The sequence below is a fragment of the Anas platyrhynchos genome, chromosome 1 (assembly GCF_047663525.1).
Source record: "Anas platyrhynchos isolate ZD024472 breed Pekin duck chromosome 1, IASCAAS_PekinDuck_T2T, whole genome shotgun sequence".
Lineage (NCBI taxonomy): Eukaryota > Metazoa > Chordata > Aves > Anseriformes > Anatidae > Anas > Anas platyrhynchos.
This window is the reverse complement of record NC_092587.1, coordinates 110,462,385-110,486,588: the sequence shown is the minus strand read 5'-3', so window position 1 is coordinate 110,486,588 and position 24,204 is coordinate 110,462,385. Positions and strand designations below refer to the sequence as shown.

Below are 24,204 nucleotides of genomic sequence, written 5' to 3'. Positions count from 1 at the left end.
CCCACGTTTTGTCCTTCATCTTTGCAACCCTCCTTTGGACACTCTCTGATAGTTTTATGTACACTGTGGTGCCCCAACCTGCACACAGTGCTGGAGGTGAGGCCACACCAGCACAGAGCACCACAGTCCCTTCCCTCGCCCGATGCACCCCCGGGTAGGGGTGGCCCTCCTGGCTGCCAGGGCTCACTGCTGACTCATGCTCCAGTTGCCATCGACCAGAGAGCCCCTGATTTGTCAGGATCTCTCTGCAAGGACTCTGCCCTCGAGGGAGTCAACAGCTCCTCCCAATTTAGTGTCATCTGCAGGCTTACTCAGTGCACCTTCAAGGTGACCTGTGCACATCCAGGTCGTTTATGAAAACACTGAAGAGAACCGGCCATAAAACAAGAGCCCTGGGGAACCTCGCTAGTGGCTGGCCACCAGCCTGAACCCCATTTAATGTAACACTTTGAGCTCAGACAGCCTGCCAAGCACTCATCCGCTGTGTTAGGTATTTATCTAGCTGCAGGCTGGACATTTTGTCCAGGAGGATACTGCGAGGAGCAGTACTGAGGTACTGAGTGTGTGGAGTACACGTAGTAAAGCTTTGCTGAAACCCAGAGAGATCACATCTACTGGCTTCCCTCGGCCAGCGCGATGGGTGACCTTGTTGTGAAAGGAAATTAAGCCGGGCAGACAGGACTCTCTCTCGATGTTATCTGCAGCCCGCCATGGAGCAGCAGCGCCGCTCCTCCTCCGCTCAGCAGCCCGCGTGGAAATTTCCACGGAGGCGCCTGGGGCTCTGCGGATACAACTTTGGCGACCCGGGAGGAGTGGGCAGCCTCGCTTTTTACACACACATTGACACACTCACACTGTCACACTCACACGGACACACACGGACACACACACACGCCGGTTTCCGGCAGCGGGCGGTGCAGTGCGGAAGGGACGGCGGGGCCGTGGCGGAAGGGAGGTCCCGGCGGCTGCCGGGGAGCCTGAGCCCAGCCGGGAAGGGCGGCCGGAGGCGGCCGGAGGCGGCGGGGCCGGTGAGGGGGGAGCCGGCGGCGGTGGCGGCTCGGGGCCGGGCGGGCAGCGGGTGAGGGGGGGGGGGGCTGCTGAGGGCGGCACAAGATGGAGGCGCCGTGGGCGCCGCGGGTGCCGGGGGTCTCCCCGCGCTGCTTTCCGCGTTGCACTGAGGGAGGAGCTCGCCCCTGTGGTTTTGTGGGGATGGGGCTGCGAGGTTTTAGTTGCCGGCTGCTGCAGGGGAGGGTTTCAGTGCAGACAAAACCTTGCTTTGGTCTGTAAAAACAGCCCTCTCCCCCAGCAGGTTAACGCTTTCCTATGGCACGTTAAAGCCTCTTGACGCTTCTGCCGTTTAAAACGTCCTTGTTATCCTTCTGTGTAACATCAAAATGGCTAAAATACAGCCATAAACTGAAGCCGGCCCAGGCTTCTCGTCCTCTGCGTTTGGCATTAGTTTCTGATTAAGGCAGCTGCCGCTCTAACGTGTTCGTGCTGGCTAAAGGTGAGCCTTATTTTCAGTTTCCCTAAGGAGAAATCTCATTTATTTCAGTACTGCGAAACAAATTCTGGTTGTCATGGTCTTGAATAAAGCCTTTGTGCTGCCCTTGGTAATTACATTTTTGAAGCATCCGCATATTATCCTTAAATAGTACCTATATTTGTTTTGAAACACGAGATAAAATAAGTCTCATGACACAGAAGGAGTGAGCATGTCTTTTTTTTCTCTCTCTCCCCCCTCCTTTTGTTAAACCTGTAGAAGCCTTAGGAAAGCATGGAAGTCAGACCCGCTTTGCAGAAGGTATCTGGAAGCACGAGAAGCTCTCACTAACATCATCTTGTGTTGGACAGGACCGCCACCGATAAAGGCAAGATGGCTTTCAGTAAAGGATATCGTGTCTATCACAAGCTGGATCCCCTTCCATTCAGCGTGATAGTGGAAGCCAGGAACAGAGAAGAATGCCTCATGTTTGAATCTGGAGCTGTGGCTGTCCTCTGTAAGTCGATATGTTTTGATAACTACCATGTAAAAAGTTGGCAGACGTGACGTTGTGTAAGCTCTTTGCTTTTATTTGTGAAATATAGAAAAGAAACAGTTACTCTTGTTTTTATTTGCTGATGGAGGATCTTCTGATTTAGATGAAAAGTGCTTCATATCTTTAACTGCTGGGAGGGAATTTTACACATTTAAAAAGGTTTCATTGTGAATATGCACTCTCACGTATTCTAAATTTTCTTCTAATAACATTCAACAACATCTGCTTATCTTTGGTTCTGAGCTGTCTTCTGCTTTTGAATACGTGATGACTCATTAGGAAGCTAAATCTATATGTCATATTTTGTAATAAAAAGTTCTATATTTTTAAGTGATATATCATCTTAATTTGTTTATCTCAGTTTATGTCATGACTTTTTGATGGCTTTTTGATTTTTAGCTTTATTTTGTCCTTGTATTTTTAATCTATCTCCATACTGTGTGTGTGTTAGTTCATCTTGTAATAAAATAAGTAAGTATTTGGAGCAAGGTGTCTTGCAAAGTCATTTTTATGTATTTTCAGTGATATATACAATGCTTCTATTAAATTATTTTTGTTTAAAAGTCGTAGTTGAGCAAGGACACTAAAACGAGAAGTGCAGGAAAGATCCTTGAAGTCTACAGATATGGCTTAAAAATGTAGTTCAGTTTGTATTCTTCAGCACGTAAACCTGAGCACCTGGTTGCAGAGGGTTTCTAGGCTTGTTTTAGATCTTTACAGAAAGCTTGCATACTGTGGATGTACTTCTTTTGAATCAATAAGTTTTTGATGAGTTAATCCTGGTGCCTGCTTATGGTTTTGTAGCCTAGCTATTCTGAGCAGCTGCTCAGAAAATGGGAGCCTTGATTCATTGCCTGCAGCATGAGAGGGCTCAAGGAGCGGTGCTGCTCAGGAGGGTGCTCTGGCTCCGAGAGGACAGAGTGGGCTGAGAGGGGCACGTTCCCTACTGCAACAAGACTCAAGGCTAGAAGTGAGAGCCCCAAAAATGAGTGGGGTTTGAGATGTGTTTCCTTTCTTCATTTTGTGCAGTTGGTTCTCCTATAAGTGGGTGTGCTCCTTGTCTGTGGCATTGTCTCTCTCTGAGGCACCTGACTGTCCCTGTGAACTGTTAGGTGCTTAGAAGTCGGGCCATAATCATCTCTGCTGGACAGGCCTCATGAGCAAGTGCTCTCAGGCGTATGTCTTCATCAGCATCGTAGTTACTGTGCGATTTGAACAAGCTGCCATTAACTGTTAGAGCCCTAGCAATGGGACGTGCTGGGGTGGTTGACATTACAGCTGAAATGAACTTGTATGATTATCCAGGTAAGAAACAGTACGTGCTTTTCTCCCATCTTTTGAGAACTGTTTTTATCTGATGCAGTTCCTTCTTAATTCTGAAGTTGGCTTTGCCAGCAGTGTTTGAATGGCATTGTGCAGATTGGGTTGGAAATAAGTGTCCGAACAGGTTTAGAGAAGTCAGTAAAACAAGGGCAAAATGTTTTTGAAGATTTGTGGAAAACATTTATTTTAGCACACGTTTAGTAATTACTGCGCATGTTTAAGCTACCTAAGGAGGAATGTCTTCAAAATTTATTCATGAAAGCCAAGCTCAAAAAATACAAAGTTAATCATTTCTTGTGCAGTGATACGGTGCAGATATGATAAGTAGACTTCCCTCTCTAAAATTTCAAAATCTAAATCCCTACTGAAGTTCCTGCCCCCTCCTGTGCCTTGCATTGTTACCGGATGGAGAAATTAAAACCCAAAGGAATTTCAAAAGCCTCTCTCCTCTTGGTTTCTGGTCTGTCCTTCGTATTTTGATTGGTAGGTTGCAACATGGTAAATATTCATGCCTCGCTATAAGTAGTTGCTCTGAATACTGTTTTCAGTAACCTTAGCTTGGAAACTGCTTACTCTTTCTATCTGGTAAATGGGCTTATTTTTCAATACTGTGGTAGTTTTAGTTCCTTTTTTTTTTTTTTTTCAAACTTAAACTCTTTACTGAATAATGATTTTTTTAATGGTTGAAAGGTCATGATTGTATGCTAGATAGCAGAAAGGAGCTAGAGTTCCCTTCTTCAGATTTTTTTTTCCCTTTTATTTTTGCTTGCTGTTTGCTTATGGTACCTATTCTTTTTAGTGCATATTTAAAGGAGTACAGTTATTGGTGCTTGGTTGTGGTTTGTAAAGTGCTAGTCCATCGCTTTAGTCGTGCCACAGAATCTAGTCAGAAGAACCTAGTCTGTAGCTGCACAAACTTCTGGGTGTTGGTACAGACGTGGTGGTAGGGGGATGGTTGGCCAGATGATCTTCAAGGTCTTTTCCAACCTTAATGTTTCTAATGATTCTGTGAAACCTAAATGCAAAGCCAAAGTTAATGGAAGACTGGTCCTTTGGGAAGTTCCCCAAGATGTTTCTTGAATTCTGCATAAGTAGATGGAAAAATGGTCAGATCAGGTGTGTATAAATGCAGAGCAGCATCACTGCAAACTGTTAAAAACTTTCTGTTGGTGGGGGTAAGTTCTCAGGGTCTAAAAACTAACGAGACCAATCTTAAGCTGTTAAACATTTTTCCAAAGATTTTAATAAATATTAAAGATAAGTTGGCTTATGCCTGATCATAGTTGCTGTCTGCATGTAGAATATGTGACATAGGTACAACCTAGTGAAATACATCAGTAGTGGAGGTGAATCGTGTGGCTCGGCTCGGAGAGCCTTGGTGAACCACGTCTTGTGCAGGATACACGCACAGAGAGATCTGTGTTTGAACTGGACTGAGAGAAAGGAACAAAAGCTTCCTGATCCTTTAAATGTCATCTTAAAGGAAGTCCATCTGGCATTTTGCTGAGGGAAGGATAATGGTATTAACCTTCATCCTCTCTACATTCGGTGAAGCACTGCAAGATAATTCGGAGGGTTTCATTAGGCCCCTGTATGACATGCTGTACAATTCCTATGTTGTGTGTTTTTTGCAGTATTTGTGCTGAATGTGTTATTCAAGTCAGCAAAGTGGGATGGAAGAAAGAAGAGTGTGGAAAGGGCAGCTTGCAGAGGGTTATCGTTGCATAATCATTCAGTCTTAACGTGGAAGCAGTCCAAGCCATGCCTCTGCTGGAAGCATTCTGTGCGCTGCTTGTGACACGGATTAGTTAGCGTTACTGTGACCAACACATCTGAGAAATGCTTCACTTGCCTTACATAAAAACATGAAATACTTCTTTTTTCAGCTCCTAGTTCCTCGTATTGGGTTAGCCCAGGGTGTTGAAGCCTGAAGGGATGCTGCCAACTTGCTTCTCAAGGCCTCATGAGACATTTGGTTTTAAATGTCAGCAGCTTGACTGCTTCTTTGTTTAGAGTTTAGTTGGAGGATGTCACGGATCTTTTTTTATTATTATTATTTGACATATAAAACAGGCGGTATATTTATTCTGTGAAATAGGGGGCCTTTAATGAGATACCATACCTTCAAAGATTTCATTGACCGAGCAGGAAGATGTTCTCTCTCCCTGTGCCTCTCTGGTGAGTCATAACGAAATGAGTGGGAAGCTGTTTTTACTCCTGTCGCCTGTGATGAGTAAAGGAGAATGTTCTGTCGTTTGGGAAAATACTGCGCCCTGGAGTGGAGACAGAGCTGGAGCTTCGTGCGCGTCCTTGGACTTCAGTCTTCTGCAAAGCTGACAAGAGAGCAGGTGTGAACAGGAAGAGGCACTGTGCCCACCCTGAGCTTTCTGTAGAGCTGGATAAATTAAAAGCTGTAATAACCTACGTGTGCAGCAGACATCCCAGTATTCACAGTCCTGTTTAGCAACGCCATCACTCATTCACGCTCCATTTCGAAGTAAATACATTCTTCTAAAAAGAAAATTCTGATGCTGCATCGCTGGGGCGGAGGAAATAACAGATACCCCATCTGCTCCTGCGGACAGATATAGCATATAATCATTTCGCAGGAGGCTTGGAGCTGATACGGTGCTTTAGCAAACTTAGACACCCAGAAAACAAGCATATGAGCACCACATATATGTATGTAATCTTGAAGGAGGGTAACATTCTGCATACTCACAGCCTGCTACTGTGATATTTTTCTCTTCTTCTATTTATTTCCCAAAATAATGTTTATGCCGCATTTTGAGTGGACTCGCATCCCCTTAATTAGGGAAAGAGAATATTTCAAAAGAAATTTCTACATGCTGTTTTTCGTAACGGGATCCTACAAAATAAGCAAAATACAGATATATTATATTTGTGCACACATAAATGTGTTTATGTATATATATAGTAATAAGACTTACAACTTTTCAAGCAGTAATTTATCCTCTGAAAGGAGTGTCTGTGTTATGGAAAAAGGTTAAATGCAGGCTGTGGTAGGAACAATTTTTGAATGCACTGTGATACAATATTGTATTTGTCTGAAGCCAGCCCTTTATACCAATGTAAAGGGACTGGGATGGATAGAGCAAATAGCAAATTCACCCCACCGTGCTCACTACTATTTTGACTGTCATCTTCTGGGCTACACCTACCCGTTAAACAGTATCTCAAGACATTTTGGAAGCCTCAGGGAAGCACCAGCTACGGTGGATGCTGAGTGTAGCTGTGCTGGTGGAGGAGGTTGTCATCTGTCCTCCTGTCATCAGCTGCCATTTGCGGAATTCCTCCTGAATTTACTGTCCTTCCAAATCTGCTGGGAAGGTGCTCAGCTCATTGCTTTCCAGGCTTTTCCAACAAAATCACGTCATTTGACAAAGACAACGTGTGTTAGCCTAGCCCACTGTGATAAGTTCAAGAAGCCCTTACTGTAAAAATTTTCCTGGGAGATTTTTGGAGGCAGTAACCTTTGCCCGAGAGGACTATGACCTGTTTGAATGGCAAAATGGAGCTATGAAAACTTGGTCCACAGCTCTGGAAATATTAGGAAGAAGGTTGCTTACAAGAGAGCCTGAAAGCTCTTTGCTTTTCAGGTAGGCTAGCTTTACAGCACTTGTGAAGGCCATTCTGTAGCTGTACCACAGCCCTGTGCATGATTTCAAGAAGGGATTTTACTGGGAACAAATAACTATCTGCCTGAATATTCCTTTCTCAGCTCAGGAGACTTTCACTTTTGTGTTAGCACAGGAGTGATAGTAAAAGGCTTGGCTTTTTCCCTACTAGGCATCCGTTGAATCATAGCTCTTGCTAATGAAATGTCTGTTAAGAAGGTTAGTTTGCATACTGGAATTACTCAGACATCATTTAGAAAAACTAATGAACATCTCTACATTTGAGATAATTTGGTAGCCTTTCTGTATGCTAGCATGTATTTAAATTGAAAATGTTGTGATTGTAAATTATATTACAAATTAATCTACATAGAACTGACTTGTACAGGCAGAAAATTGGTACTCATAAATTCATGTGGTAAAATAACTTAATCAAATCAGTATTAGGGAAAAAAAGCTTTGCATATTATTAATAGTATAGATTTTTGTTTTCAGTGAAAAACTTGTGCTTGGGTCAGAAAGCAATGAAAAAAGTGCTTGTAGGCTGTTATGAGGGCAGCTTTAATTAATTAATTTATTTTTTTCCCCCGCATCAGTATTGTTAGTTAAAAAGATAGGTTTTCTGAAGTAACCAATAGTATGTTTGCAGTGTTGAGAAAGATTTTTAAAGCAACCTTTTTCATTTCACCTGCTCATCTTTTACTTTGCTGTTTTGTTCCAAACAGCATTTAATTTGGTGTGTTGTACTTAAAATATGGTTGCTAACATCTAGAAATGTCTTTTTTTTTTTTTTTCTTTCTTATTGCTGAGTAGAGGTGAATTGTTATTTGGTGGTTCCTCCCCTCAGTTTCAAGGTATCTGTAGATTACAGTAACATTTAAACGTGTATTTGAGGTGAATAAATATACTTAATAACTTAATAACTTGATACTAGCTTTACTTTACTTAATAACTTGAACTAGCCAATAAAATAGAAAAAAAAAAACATCCTACTAATTCCAAACAATAATTGCAGAAATTATGGCAGCTTTGCATATCAGCAGTCTTCCAGTTATCTTTGATACTTTGTTGACATAAAAGAGACGCAAAACTTTAAAAAAAAAAAAAAAAAAAAAAAAGGTTTCTTCAGTTGGTTGTCTTATAAATGAAAGTGATTACTCTGCTCTGACTTTAATGTCTTTAATGTCTCTCCTATGTGGTGATATTAAAGTGTTAGTTTTCATTTAAATACCGAACTCATAACTGTCCTAATTTAAGAAAAAGCTTCAAAACCCCAATCTTAAAAGCTCAACAAATTGTAAAACAAAACAAAAAAACCTTTTCAGATTTTAAACATTTGGAAGTGGCAGTAGCATGATCTTTTCTATCTTCAAACTTAGATGAGAGTAGCGTTTTCTCTGAAGGTGCTATACATAATTTTGGGATGTGTCCCATGTTCTATCTGGGAATTGCTCTCAGCTCATACTGAGCCATGATACCACCTGGTGAACCCACCAAGAAGAGAGCAACCGTAGAAAGCCAAAATGATAACTTTTAATGTGATTATAGCTTTATAATTCTTGTAGAAATTGTAACACTCATTTTTAGCTGGGAATTAAACAGATTAGGTTTTGAACCAAGCTGTTGTGAGACAGGATTTTTAATGGGGTTCCCTTTGTATAACAGTAAGAGGGCTGACATAATCCCTCTAAAATAATTTAATCAGTCACCTTTCTGAAGTGAGTCGGTGACCGATAAGGTGTGATATTACAGATACGCGCTTGTGATTTAACTTGGAACAAGTGAGACATTACTATTTAAAAATACTATGGCCTATTAATTTTTAATCAACGTTGACTTAAAATTATTTTATTCTTTTTCTCTGGACACTGCAAACGAGGCTTGCTGGCTTTCAACCGGAATGCATTACAGCTTGACCTGAAAACCGCATTAAAAATGTGTTGGTAGTTTTTTATTTATTTATTTATTTTTTCTGGGCTGCCAAATAGCAAATCGTTATCTTTGTTTTAGAAGTGAATCAACCTGAATCTTATTAATGTAATGGATTAAGTTGAAGCTGCTTTTAATTTCTGCCTACTGTCTGAGCTCACGCAAAGTAATGGAGGATTATGGCCTCGTAATATTTTCTGTCCATCTTTATATGTAGACACGTGCATCCTTGCATTAAGTCTACTGTTTAGTGCCCCATACGTTGCAATTTAAATCTGTTAACTTTCATCCAAAACATTCTAGTTGCTAATTTCTGTCTTTAGAAGTTGCGCATTTTAACTCTACTTCATAGCAAATGTTTAGCTTTATTTTTTTCCAAATAGCCTCAATTGTGTTTCCTTGCCTCCAATTATTTAAAAATAAATAAATAGAGAAGTCAAATTTTGAAAGAGAAGTAGGTCCATTAATTTGCAGGAGTTTATGCTTTTTTGAATGGATATTTATAGTAGGTGTGCTTTTTTTCAAGGTATAGAGCTTGTAAATCAGAAATCCAAAGGGCTCTCCTGGCTGCAGGCCAGCCCACCATTCCATGAAGAGATGTTCACATTCGTTAAGAATGTTGCAGAGGAAATGAGGAAATGTTCTTGGAAATGCCCTCTCCTCCTGCCAGGATTACCTTAGCCTTGCTGTGGTTTAACTTCTAAGCTGCAGTTCACCCAGCTGGTAATTTCAGCTGTTCACAGAGGAAACCGAAAGTTGGCTTAGTGTGTACTATATAAAGGTATTACAGAGATGAGGTGTTAGCCACGTATTTTTGTATTTTCAGCTGCTTTTGCATACCCACCTTTACCTGAAGACGTTGTGTGCATCCTGACTGACGTGAGAGGTGGCAGGTCTTGATGAAGCTTCCAGCTCTGGCAAGGATGGATCAATTAAATACAGTAGACATGGGGAGAATCTGAATGGTCCCAGAGCACTTAGGTTGTTCCTTACCCTGTTGGTGTTGCTTGATATGAAAATCCACAAATTTCTTTGGTATTATCAGAAATGGGAAGTGCCACGTGCAGTGGCAGTCAATAATAATTCCTGTCTGGATCTGCCTGGCCCTGGGCCCACCAAGACAAGCTGGTGTCCCAGCCCAGCCTTGCCAAATCCCTGTCCCCATGGCCCTGGACGTCCCAGGGCTGTGTCTGACCATGGTTGCTCTCACCAGGCCTGGTCCTGACTCCTGGCCACAGACTGACATCATGGCCTGTCCCACCAGGAGCTTCTGTGGTGGGCAAGTGATGCAGTGCTGGGGAGCTTACCCTGGACAAGTGTTAATTGTTCCCTTTTCTGCTGTCAGTACTTCTTGGGGCTGCTTTCTTTTTAGCTCAATTTCTTCAGGAAAGGAGACCTACTTAAAAGCCATTTGTTGGTTTGCTCTGTTGACTAGTATCAGTCATCCCCAATTGGAAATTATTTCAGATTTCATGAGTGCTCAGACCGTGGGAGGGTTCACACTGTTATACATAGTGTATCTGCAAACCATGACATGAAACTTAGGTGCTTTTGTTTGGTGCTCGGGAGCTTGGTTGAAAGAGTAATTTACTGGCTACAGTAAGTTTTTTCTATTTCTGTTTGGTTTTGCCATTTTTACTGCTTTATTAGTGGCCTTTTTTTTTTGTGAGATCTGAATTTGCAAAGCCCACATTACTTAATTCACTTCAGGCATTTATTTACTAAGGCTTAGGAAGGATAAAGGCGTTGTGTGCAGTGGGAAAAGCAGAACAAATCCGCAGAAGACAGAGAGGCTGTTGTTCTAAGATGTCATTAAATGTTGCCAGGCACCCTCAAGAAAAACCCTGCAAAAAGCTCTTAGATGGAAACAAAACCTCATCTTTCATTAATAATTTGAAATGTGGAAGAACAACACGGCAATTTTCTGCTCAGCAGAAGTTGAGTTTAGATGAGTCTATTAATATCATTAAATGTGTTTTGGAAAAATAGATTGGAAGAACCATGCTTTGAAGTTTAGAAGGTGTTCTTTCCAGCCCGTTGGTGATCTAGCTAAGCAAAATATGGTTTGGTGATGCTGACAAAATCACTATATGTAAACAACGTATTTAGATTAGCTGGGAGTTTTAACACTTGTTGTGAATGAAGACTTTGGGAAGAATCATGCTGTTATAATTCTCTCTTTCTTAGGTTCTAGGTTACAGGAATACAGTATATCAGATAAATAGTTTTAATTTTTTTTTTAAGTGCATCTAATAACATCTTGAGTGAGCTTAGATTTCAGGCTGGGGTTAAATAGTTGTTTCATCTGTACTGGAGACTCCGATCCACTTTAAGAATAGAACTGGCAGATATTTGAACAGAAGGGATAGACTTGTACATGGGCAGGACTGTGCTAAGCTTAGGGAATTCTCACTGGAAAGATTTACACTAGCCGTTCTGAAGGAAATACAGCTACTGTGATGCAAAACGCTGCAGAGTGACAGAGCAGTAGGCGTTTTGATTTACAGTTTATGTCAAACTTAGTGAAAATTATCTGTTTTTGAGGAGGGAGAAAGCACTAATCGTTGTTGACCCAGAAATCTCTGTGCTCATGGACCAGTGGCACAGCTGGAATTGTTGGTCCCCGTGCTTCAGGTGCAATCTCAGTCCAGAGCTCAGGGCTGGCCGGATCCTGTTTCTGCTCTGTGGCATTGCTGTCACCTGGATCTGCCATCAAGCTTGTTTACCTGGTTTTTCAAGAGCAAATCTGAGTTCTGAAGTGTACACTAAAATTAACTCCCTGATAAACAGGGGTAGATATACTTTAATTTCTTCTAAAATAATTTTCATATTAGGAGGTGATATTAAAAATGCAAGCATTCCCCTTTACTATCACTTGGAGACTTTGCAAGATTTTCCCTTTTTTGTTGCCTAAAAACATAGCATGACCATACGCTGTAATAAAATCAAATACTCATTTTCCATTGTAAGAAGCCATATGCTTATACATTCTGATTTCTTTCTGGCAAGTTCATGTAAGCACTATAGCTGTATTCCTGGATTTTCAGTTTAGAGTGGACTCATTCTTCCTACCATCATATATAGTCTCTACCATCATAACATCTTGTGTCTTCTCTCCTCAGCATCTGCAGAAAAAGATACAATCAAGAATACCTACTCCAAAGTAATGGACGCATACGGGCTTCTAGGCGTTTTAAGATTAAACCTGGGTGAGTAAACTATCTAAAACTTTAAATTTTCATTTGGGAAAGAAAATGGTGCTGCTTCTGTAAAACTGCACAGCACGGCATCTCCAGAACAGGAACTGTGCTCTTTTTTTATTTTTTGACTTTATAGAGTAGCTTGCAAGTTTGGAGCATTCCCAGAAATGAGGGAGTAGACAAAAATAACTTCCGTTTTTGCAATCCCTGTTATTTTCAGCATAGTTTCTCCTGTTTGTGTTTCCTTCTATTCTGTTGAACTTGAGATTGGCTTCTTGATGTTGATTATGTTTTCATTTTTTTTTCAGCCAAATCAGGGTAAGATTATGCACATTTAAGAATATAAATACGTCAGCATCACAGTCTACCAAGATTTGTTCTCTTACCTTTGGCTTTTCTGGTTTCACAGGAGACACGTTGCTACATTATTTGGTTCTAGTAACAGGATGCATGTCTGTGGGAAAGATTCAAGACTCTGAAGTCTTTCGAGTTACTTCCACCGAATTTGTATCATTACGAATTGATTCATCAGATGAAGATCGTATTTCCGAAGTGCGCAAAGTTCTGAATTCAGGAAACTTTTATTTTGCATGGTCTGCAACTGGTGTCAGTTTAGATCTTAGTCTTAATGCTCACCGCAGCATGCAAGAGCACACCACTGACAACAGGTTTTTCTGGTGAGTTCATAGTGTGTTTTATCAGACATCATGCAGAACAGCACATGCCTGTGCAGACTAACCTGTGCCAAGTTTTTTTAACCTTGTCTTTATCAGCTCTTAAATGTATGCCCTTGTCTCACAAATGTTGATGAGCTAGAATAGCATTATTCTAATTGTAAGGACATAACTTTTGTCTTCATGATGCAATGTTTCCATGGCCACCTGGAATTTCTTAATTGGAAGAGACAGACTTTTTACTGCTTCTGATACTATACTTTGATCTGAACAGTTGGTCGTGATGGTATGTTTCAGCTTTGGTGTCTCTTAATTCTTCATCAGATGTGTCAGTTTCTTTAAATGAGTGTGGGCATGGAACCCTAAAGAAATTTTTCATCTTTTGAGCATTCTGGCTTCTAAAATGGTGTGTGGTTTATATGTAGTTTCCAAATGGTATTTATATGTGGTTTCCAAATGTGTTTCCACAAATTGAAGGGGTTTAAAACTTTTATTACATGGATAATAGTGTTGTCACTGATTTTGTTGAAACAGAGTTGGTACGTTACATGACAGTGCACATTGCTTGGCTGCTGAACTTGCTATCTTTTTTACAGAATATCTTTCAGTAAAGCCAAGTTTTTGACAGAATTCTTGAGGAAAAGAATACTCCTGTTTCTGCCAATAAGTAAATATAAGCACCAGATATGTATTCTGACATTTAGGGAAGGTAAACAAATTCTAATCCCTTTCAGCCTTTGTTAAAAACGGAGTATGTTTCCATAACCATTGGAAAGGTCCTGAAGGTTCAGCAGTAAGTTGTTTGAACAGGTGAAAAGCTACCTCTTCCCCCTCTTCTGTTCATCATGTAAGACACCAGAACACTTCTGACATACCATTGCCACTGTTTTGGTCAGATAGAGGAGTATGATCCAATTAGTATGTGAGACCAAATATGTGTATTAGGACAGAAAGTAATCTGTACTTTTCAGAGCCTTGTATCTTAACGTAGATGTACAGGAATTGTGGGAACCCAGTTATTTATGTCTGGAAGAAGACTGAGCTCCATCTTGATAGGTCAGTATTTCAAGGTTTGAGGTGATGACACCTGCTGATCCTATCCAAATCAGATTGGCCTTGCATTTTGTCCCCTGTTGCAAAACTTCTTAAGTTATCTGGCTTTTTTTTTCCTGTAAGAATCGGTTTCAACAGGAGGAAGACGTAGTGTCCCAGATTTCAAGATCTAGAAATGTAAACACTAAAAGTGAATAATAGACAGTTTTCTGCTTATGCATTTCAGTAAGCTCTCTTGGGCTTCTTCTGTTTAAAAGTTCCAGTCTCAGATCTTCCAGGCAAGAATATTGTTTCTTCTATTGTAATGCGTGTGTGTACTGTTCTGTGAAATGAATGCATTCATCTGATTTGGATCTTCATTAATGAGTTTTTAAAGCAGCCAAGGTGTTTGATGAATTGCAGGTGTATTTTTTAATTAGAAACTTAGAATGAAAAGGCTAAAATTAAAGTAAATAGCTTCAACTATTAAGCCAAATGTTATTTGAAATTATGATAGAATTTTCTGGGCAGTGATGAAACAATTCCCTTACTAGAGTTTGCTTTTCTTAGCTATACAGAAAACTTTACTTCCTTTTTATACAATTGAAGAAGATCAAAAGCCAAGTCCCAGTGGAGTTAGGTAAAACAAACAAACAAAAACCCTCACAAAACCCAATCTTCAGTTTTATTTAATTTCTTCAGTGGTAATGAGTACTGTGTAATGAGCAGGTATACCCAGACTGTGGATCTTTCGTTCATTTGAGCAGTAATTGGTATTAGAGTTGGGTATATAATGTACCAGCACTTAACCATGAAACTGGTATTTTCAGAAATTTGAAAATCTATTGGTTATGAATGTATGCTTGGGAATGTTAAAAAAAAAAAAAAAAAAAAAAAGAAAAAAAGTTGAACTGTTGTGGTTTTTTTGCTAGGTGAAGAGCAGAGGCTGTAAGTGTTTATTTTATTTTTATTTTTTTGAGATCATTACAATTCATGGCTACACCCCATACTCTTATTGTGCCATGATCAAAGCAATTCTCTTGGGACCTTTGCTATTTCAAGTATATTTAAATAATAATTATATCATGAAACTGTCATACGTTCTTCTTTACTTATCTGTAGTAGTCGGCATAAGATCTAAGAAGTTAGCAGCTGGCTTAACAAATTGAGTTGTGCCTTATTTCCTTCCCATTTTTTTTCCTGATAGGAACCAATCGCTGCATCTACATCTGAAGCACTATGGTGTGAATTGTGATGACTGGTTGTTACGGCTCATGTGTGGAGGAGTGGAGATAAGGACAATTTATGCAGCTCACAAGCAGGCAAAGGCTTGTCTCATTTCACGACTAAGCTGTGAACGAGCTGGGACCAGGTTTAATGTTCGGGGAACTAATGATGACGGTCACGTTGCAAATTTTGTTGAAACAGAGCAGGTATGTTAGTTACAGTCCACCTTCACTTGTCTGATGAGCTCAATATAAGCAAGTGTGTGGATAGTTTTTTGCCCTAACTCAACAGATTGTGAGTTGTCTATAACCAAAGATACAGGAATAGCTCCTTTGCTGCTGAATAAGGAAACTAAGTAGCTTACATAATTCAATGATCTTGGTTTTTAGTGTAGCTTGAGGTCAAGGCATGCATGGGTCTGCGTTTTAGTAGCCTACGTTGCTACCTATCAGCTGGACTGCTGTAGGTGGCCATACTTGCTCTAACCTGAGCTGTGAGTGAGCATGTACTACTTTTAGCTTGAGTTAGTTGTAAACATCAGCAGAAGAGATTTTGGCAAATACATGTTATCTGGTGGTTGGGCAAAGATAAAAGCATTCCTATGGTTACTTAATATGGCTCAGCTAAAGGTAGTCTTTAAAGCTACTCTAATTCCACTGCATTTGATTGCCTTTATTACAGAGAAATGCACAAAGCTATTGAATCATTTTTTGCTGGACTTTCTTTGCTTATTTCTTATGATAACCTAGTTATCAAGGTGTTGTTCCTGCAGCTGTGTTCATGTGAGTAGGTATCTTTGACTGACTGACTCCTGCAAAGCCTAGGTGACTTCAGCAGGATTTTATCTAGGTAGGGCCATCCATACTCATCCAATTTTAGGAGCTTAGTCAGAACGCTGTCATTACAGTTTCTCTGTCCAAGTTTCCTGGCAGATAATGTCACTAGATGACTGTGGGATATCATCCTACTTAGTTTTCTTTTCCTTTACACAAAACACACCACTGTATTTCGGATTCTAATGCACAAAATCTGTGCAGGTGTTCTGAGTAGGCTGCATTGTTATTTTCTATGCATAGATTTACATTTCAACTGTTCTGGGTCTCGTGATGTAAGAAGCAGAGAACATACAGGAAATTCTTACCAAGTTTTTAAAAGTCATAGTACAAAAGTCATTCAGGCGATATTAATAAAATCTTGACGTATTTGCTTAGCCCTTCTGAATCAGGATTTGGCAGGAAGGACAGAAGTTCCAGAACTTCCTATATGAATTGTTTAGAGTGGGGAGAGGAAAAAGTGTGGGGAAGACAACTGGTATTTCAGCTTATGTCGTGGAATAGGCAATGTGTAAATATATTTTCTGTGTGTTTAGCTAAGGCTAAGAAAACTAAAACTTTTTTACATTCCCTAATGCCTATTAATACTATGTTTTGTTTTGCTTTGTTTTTCCTCAACAGGTGATATTTTTAGATGATTCTGTGTCATCTTTCATACAGATTCGAGGATCTGTTCCATTATTTTGGGAACAGCCAGGCCTGCAGGTAAGCAGGAGATGGCTCTAATTATTATTCATGTCTTTTTAGGCATCTTAGAGTAGAGTTTAGGCTCTTCTGTACAATTACCAATTAGGATGAGGTTGTCCTTTGGGAGTAAGTAGGTGCTGTTGTTTAATACACCGAGCCTGCTACTTTTGAGTCTCTGAATGCTGTTTTGCATCCATTGGATGTAACATCCGTTACTTTGAGATGTTTTGGTTTTGAAATTGAGTTTTAAATTAAATTGCCGTTTCAAAATAGGTTATCTAAGGGCATACAAAGAGACTCATTTCTTTTGAATTGTTCTGGAGTATGAGCCTTTTCGAGAAGTCATATGGATCAAGAGTAACTGCAATATAATTACATCGCAGTTTTATTGAAAGAGGGATTGTAACAGCAACTAGTGTTGTGATACATTTTTAACAGGGAAAATTCTAAAAAGTTAATTCTTCATAGTTACTGTTGGTTCCTTAAGTTAGACATATAAGAATATTGCAGTAGAGCCACTCAAATATTTGCATACCTTATTCGGAGCAAGAAATAATTAGATGATGTGACTAAATATATTCAATCAAAAAAGTTATTTTTAGAAAAATAAGAGGAACTTAAGAAAAAACAATAAAAAGAATGCATGGTGTAACAAGTAGAATAAATTTGGGGGATTTAATTTAGGTAATGAAATGAATTTTTAGGTCATATTTAGAATTGAGAGGTCTTTGAAGAGTTAGTCAAATTTGTAAAGACAAATAATTTAATGTAATCTTCATGTCATAGGTGGGATCCCATCGTGTCAGAATGTCAAGGGGTTTTGAGGCGAATGCACCAGCTTTTGACAGGTAAAGTGATGTCTAGGCTTTTTATTAATGCTCTACAAGCTACTAATAAGTGTTTCATCAGTGTGATGGATATGTTATTTCAAACAGGAGGCTTTGCCTATACAATATGATTCAGCAAAGCAGTGAACTGCCTGGGCAGCTTTTTCAGGTTGCTAAAGGTTTGTTTGCCCTTTTGAGTGCTTTGTTGAAAAGTTTCAAGAAAATTTAAGAATGTGAATACTTTATTAAATTCAGAAAAAAAATGTAATAGGTTTACATTGAATAATTTATATTTGTCAGCTGCTTTATAAAAGTGAAATCTGTATTTCAATTTTATTCCTGTGATGATAATTCAGTTTCATAAACTTATGGCTTTAACTAAATGTATTTTGTTAAACGACATTTTTTGTGCTGTCTAACTAACTAAACAGCAGTCAATTGATAGATGCTGTCATCCAGTGATATTGGCTTGTTTGGCCATGATGTAATAAAAGGCTTGCAGGAATTATTAGAGTAGCCAGTACATTTTTGTAGTGTCTCAGCCAGGGTTCCACCTGTTCGCGTGAATCCTCAGCATGCCAGAAAATATGTGGAATTCTTCTTCTATTAACAGGCATTTCCGAACTCTTAAAAATTTATATGGCAAGCAAATTATTGTAAATTTACTTGGGGCAAAAGAAGGGGAGCACATGCTCAGCAAAGCTTTTCAGGTAAGTACTACAATCCTCCCATCGTGCGTATCCTTGAAATTTGCGTGCTTGTTATGAAGCTTTTACATAACCATTGAAAAATGAAATAAGTGTGCTGTCCCCTACAGCATCTACTGCTTGGAGTTAAAATTGGATTTATCATAAAAATACCGCTTAAGATAAGTAACATGAAATGATTTAAAAAAAAAAAAAAAAAAAAGCTAGATGTACAGTTATTTTTTATTCTCTTCAGATTTGTTACAGAAAAATTGTAACAAACATAGACAACATTGAAAGATGTTCAGTTATTTTCATATTTTATGCTTATAAGTGGCCTATTTATAAAGGAAATCTTTTTTGCACAGTAATGCTGGCAATTGATACTTCATGGCATTTCATACCGTGGCATTTCTTTTTAAAATCTTGGAATTTCTGGGTATATTACTTTAATATTTAAAAATATCACAAATTAGTTTTGCAATTTAAACGTAAGGGCTGCTTTTGATTAAATAGGAGTATTTGTTCGGAAGGTATTGGCTGTAACTGGCTACTTCTATGAATTCCTGCTAGATAGGTTAAAAATAACTGTCACGCTGTAGTCCGCAAATGCTGACAATTTGAGAAGCTCTGTTTGAAGCCAGAGAACATGTCAGCAGCCATGTGTTGTTTCCCTTCCCCTTTTTCCCTTTCCCTTTGTAATATAACGGTTGAATATTTTAGGCAATTTACCAGCACCTTTTATGCATCTGAGCTATCCTGGCAGGAGACATTATTGCTCCCGTATGTGTATCAGTGCCTAAAACTGCTTACAGCTCTACCAACAAAGATTTTGTGAGCACTTTTAAGATTTTTCGGGGAATAATCGGGGAAGTTTTGATCAAACTACCCTCCACAGCAATCTAATTTTTTATTTTATTTATTTATTTATTTATTTTTCCCCCTGTAGTTTATGGAGTATTTAGTCAGTCCTCATTGCTGGCAGCCATGCCTAAAAGGGCTTCCACTGAAACAGCTCTTTGCCAGTTGAAGTGTTTTAGCAGAAGCAGCAGCTTTCATATGCATACTGTCTTGGTGACCCTAGTATTGTAAGCAAAAAAACTGACTTTGATTGTGGCAAGAAAAAAAAAAAAAAAAAACACAGGCAAAATACTAATCAGTTCTGAGTGACTTACTGAACTATAATGATAAAAATGTTTTCTTCTTTTCATTACAGAAAGCATGCGATGGATAAATATTTTTAAAGCAGTTCTATTAGTTAACCTCTTATTTGGCTTAAGCTGTTCTATGTTCATTTATTGGTATATTTATGTTTTTCTTCTGTTTAAAATATCAGAGCCACTTGAAAGCATCTGAACATTCAGCTGATATCAAAATGGTGAACTTTGACTATCATCAAATGGTTAAAGGTGGAAAAGCAGAAAAACTACACAGTGTGCTTAAACCTCAAGTCCAGAAATTCTTAGAGTGCGGATTTTTTTATTTTGATGGAAAAGAAGTTAAAAGGTTTGTGTTTTTTGTAACTTTACTCAAATTAAATTATGTTTTTTAGGGTGCTTGTTACCCTGTAGCAAGAAAATAGGAGGGAAAAATATTTGTAATTATGTTGTTATATTTTTAATTGTATACAAGATGATGATCAACAACTAAAGTATGAATTGCTTATTTTATTAAAATTTTGTCTTGTTCTGAATATGCTCTGAAAGTCTTGATGGAAAATGAGACATTGGTGTATGACTTAATTTTCATCATTTTGGTGAGAATGGGGAATTGTCCTTTTTCTTGGGTATACCCACATAGAATTAAAGAATGAATGTTTTTCCCTCTATAACGTTAATCATATTTTCTTCAGCAATAGAGCATAACACTTCCTGTTTGTTGTGAGTGTTGATGTTCAGTACAATCTTCCTCAAAATTTGTTTGTCTGGATTTTCCCTATTGACAGATTTAATTCTCCACAAAATGAGTAACTCACAATAGCCGTAGAAGTTTAAAATGTAATGAGACATAATACCTTCTTGTTGTAAGACCTTTATCCAACACAGATGATTTACAGAGGCTTTAAAAGAAAGTTTTTGCCACTTGGGAGAATTATAATTACAAAAGCATCATATCAAGGTGCATGCAAAAATATACATTGAAGTGTCCTTGTGTAAAAATGGACAAGCAGCTGTTCAGTAACCTTGAAGACAAGATGTATTACTTCATTTTGATCAGCAGTCTGTGCTTTTTGCAGTTCATATAAAAATACATCAAAGTAACAACTTATTCTAGTACAGCTAGTTGAGGAACAGGAGACAAAGGTATCAGGAGAGACATTTTAGCAGCTGATGTTTGCTTTAAGTCACGGATTTCCAATTTTACGAAATTCTTTTTAGCTCTAACTTCAAGTAAAGAGAGAAATTCTTTTGAGTACTTGTGGAAGTGTTGAGGTTTGCAATGGGCAGTAAACTGTTACGATGGCAGTACCTGTAATTATAGTTGTTAACAGAACTCTGGGGGTCTGTACCTCTGTGGTAGCAGGGATGCACACTTTATCCCCTGCTTTGCTCTGCCCAGTCCTGCTAACGTGTACTTCTGTCCTGATTTCCCTGTCCCTTTTCCTAGAGCAAAGGCTGTGCTTATCTCAGCAGGAACAGAGAGATAAGGTTAGAAATAGGCAACATTCCTGTTCTTCTCCCCTTCACACCCTTCCTCCTTTTAATTAATACCAGAGCAGAGCTGCTGTGTGGGGTTTTCCGTGAGAGGAGAATTGTTAAGCAAGGGGATGCTGCAATGTCCTGGCTTCCATCTTGTAGTGCAGTGGAAGAGGAGAAGAAGGTTACAGTGCCACTCTGTTCTGACCTGGCTGTGGGATTAAATACCCCAGGGGCAGGGTTTAGTAGACCTGTATGAAATCAGATTTAGTGGGAGGGCAGTTAGATCCCACAGACACCTCAAAATGCTTCTCCAGAAGCGTTAAGAGCTTTTTTTTTTTTATAACATAAAAATGGTTTGCTCCCATCCCTTTGTGGAGACCTACTTGGTCTTGCTGGAGAGTCAACTGATACGATCTGATAACAAAATGAAAGCAAAATAGGCCGTGGCTTGTGATAACTTTAAGAATTGCATGGAGTTCATGGACCATCTCCTTTGGAGAATGTAAGTTTTTCTTCTAATACTGGTCTTAAAATGATTTCTATTTCAAATCAAACACAGAGATAGTAATGAAATAATCTTGGAGAAGATTTTTCAAAATTTTCAACACTTTTCTGATTCGATCTTCAAGTAGAGTAAAAAACAAAGTAGATGTCCAAGTAAAGTAAGTGTGATGAAGCTTTACTCACTTAATTGGACAAAGCACGTAGTAGGAATGTTGAAAGACACAAAGTGTGAATCACTGGGAGAACCATCAGAAGATAATCCTTGTAGCCAGCCGAGAACATGGACGTTGCCTATCATGATCCTTCTGAGAGATTTTTAGCATAGATTGATGAGCTTCTTCCAAAGAAAGACAGCACCTCAGGGACCCTGAGGGCCTCAAGCATCTGTTGAGCTAAAGGGAAGAGGTTTATTTATCATTTTTATTTGGGAAGGAAAGAAAAAGCAAAGAGAGGTTGAAATTAGCTTTAGTTATATAAAAAAAATTCCTGCTACTTTCAGTTTAATTAAGGAAATCGAACAATTGTCGTAATACGTTCTTAGTTTTGTTTTCATATTTGTTATTTTTTTCCTCTGAAATTCTTCTGAAACATATTAGTTGGATTCTTTTGAAAATAAAACTTTTGTCTTGCGTAATACCTTAACCAAGAAAGCAAGGACAAAGGCAGAAAAAATAAAGTCAGTCTTATTTTATTTGCAGAAAATAAATTACTTTTGCGTAATGAACACTGTTGCAAAATTCCCTGTTGTTATTGTAGCTAACCCTCTATTGCTGATGCATTTATAAATGTACTTGAGATGACAGTAACAATGCAGTAACAATACCCTGATTTACTATTCTGGTTCAGATCTTGATGTCCCTGTCTTTTGCTGATGATATGTGTGTTAAATGAGTTATTTCAGTTGTTTTCTCTCTGTCTCTCGTTGTCCTTGGCACAGATCTCAAAGTGGTACTGTCAGAACAAACTGCTTGGACTGTCTGGATAGAACAAACAGCGTGCAGGCTTTCTTTGGCTTAGAGGTAGGAAAAAATAACATGGATTTCGAGATAGAGTTGCTCCTGGTGCTTCTGTAGGAATCAGATTGTAAAAGTAGCCGTGTGTTCTGTGTGATAGCTGAATTAAAATGTTTCATAGGTTGCTGTTGATTTTAGAGCATGATACTCTTCTTATTCTGTAGGCAGCCAGCTCTTAGTAGTTTGCAGAAGCTGTGATTGTGTAGTAGCTGTAATTACACAGCAGTCATGCAGCATTATGAAAAATGTTTCGCTTTTTTTTTTTTTTTTTTTTTTTTTTTTTTTTTTTTTTTTTTTTTTTAGTTATCAGTTTGGCTGTTAAGGTTTAGGCATGCAATTCCAGAATTGGTGGTAGTGTTGTACACAAAAACACTCCCAATTGCTCTGTTAGGTGAAGTTCTTCAGCATATAAGATTCTGGGTAGCATCTGCCAGTGCTGTGTCATCTTGTTTTCACAGCACTGTGCTGTGAATTCTTCTTGGGAGAGTGTTGTGGTGGAGGCTTTGGCCACACACAGGTTAATGTGGAGTTGGGCATTAACCATGGGACTCAGTCCTCTTGCAGGGCTGTGTTTCAGCAAGTTGGCTTGCTCTTGAAACATTGTGAAACGTTGCTTCTTGTATTTTAATGATATTACAGTAGTTTTTATGGCATAACGGAAAGTATAGTATAATGCTCATGCGGCAAACAGATACACAGCTCTGAATTTTGTTTATCATGCCTTTTGAGGATTGAGATTGATTTTTCTGTTTAGGCCAGATATGTCAAACTTTTCCTTTGTTAGAGCTAAATTATAATTTCAGCTAAAATATGAGAGCTAAAGTTGTAAAAACTAATAAGAAGTAAAATTGTAAGTCCTTACCAGCTTCTTGTTTAATTTTAGAAGTCGACTACCCTAAATGCTGTCTTTTAAACAATATTCTCTTCATTTATAAAGTACTGAGCTGTGGATGACCAGCTAGAATTACAAGATGAAGTATGCAATTTCTGAAGTTTTTCTCATTTATTTCTACCTAAGTTCCTCTGCAAGTTTCCTTTTGTAACTTCTGTTAATTTCTGCCCAACCTTCAGAAAACTATCTCTACAAAATCTTATCCATCATCATTTTAGACTCCTTTTCCTTGCCATTAAATACCTCACGGTTTTAAAGATCTTTAAAAGCTCTTTAAAATAGCTTATTTTATTAGCTTTAATCTTTGCTATTTATTTTCAATATTAACATTGGTAGCCATAAACAATAGAGACTGACCTGATTATTTTTTTTGTAAGTAAACTTGATTCCATAAACCAGGATTTCAAGAAAGGTACAATATCCCATTTCTGCATCCCCGAATGTAATACTGTATTTAAATAATACAACTTAAATGTAGAATAATGTGTTTGTATATATAAATGAATTTAATGTAGAACAGATAGTGGGAAAATTAATTTAGACATATTGACCGCAAGTGTGAATACTGCGCTTTGTGAGAAAAACTTATGCATGAAAACAATGTGAATTACAGCAGCCGTTATGATTTCACTCATCACTGAGCTCCATTCCTGTTGCATTTTGTTAATAACAAACACATTGACCTCTATTACTCTTTTTTTTGTAGGGGAGAACAAAGAATGTTCTAATTCTAAATAATTTAAGTCGAAAGACTTGAGAACCAAAACTAGTTCATTTTATAACTAGTGAATTTTTAGAAGAAAAATATTTACAAGTCAACTACATAATTCTTTTCCTATACTGCTACTTATCTTTAAAAGAAAATGAAATGCTGAAGCTAAGGTTAGAGGTACAGCACAGCTTTATAAACATGACAAGGTATCATTTTGTTCAGAATTATGTTTATAAAACAAAGATTTTTTTGGGGGGTGTATATATGCTGAAAAGATACATTATACCTTTGAATAAATATTTAAAGATTTCAAAGATCTTCTTGCAAATGTTGCCTTCAATTTTTGCAG

The 24,204-nt window shown here is 38.5% G+C and overlaps 1 protein-coding gene across 10 annotated transcripts in view; it reads left to right on the top strand.

Moving 5' to 3' along the window:
- Positions 1 to 763: 763 nt before the first annotated feature.
- The window catches only part of SYNJ1 (synaptojanin 1), a 65,971-nt gene continuing 42,530 nt past the window's right edge, over positions 764 to 24,204 (top strand). For 3 of the 10 annotated variants that reach the window (XM_072026420.1, XM_072026417.1, XM_072026415.1), the window contains exons 1-10: positions 769 to 1,028; positions 1,763 to 2,000; positions 12,052 to 12,138; positions 12,539 to 12,806; positions 15,043 to 15,268; positions 16,517 to 16,600; positions 17,369 to 17,430; positions 18,023 to 18,119; positions 19,432 to 19,601; positions 22,176 to 22,257. In XM_072026420.1, the coding sequence (XP_071882521.1) occupies positions 1,877 to 2,000; positions 12,052 to 12,138; positions 12,539 to 12,806; positions 15,043 to 15,268; positions 16,517 to 16,600; positions 17,369 to 17,430; positions 18,023 to 18,119; positions 19,432 to 19,601; positions 22,176 to 22,257 (1,200 nt within the window). In that variant the 5' untranslated portion in view covers positions 769 to 1,028; positions 1,763 to 1,876. Of the gene's footprint in view, positions 1,029 to 1,762; positions 2,001 to 12,051; positions 12,139 to 12,538; positions 12,807 to 15,042; positions 15,269 to 16,516; positions 16,601 to 17,368; positions 17,431 to 18,022; positions 18,120 to 19,431; positions 19,602 to 22,175; positions 22,258 to 24,204 lie in introns of those variants that run through there. The other 7 variants (XM_072026416.1, XM_072026411.1, XM_072026439.1 and 4 more) reach the window with 6 other exon arrangements.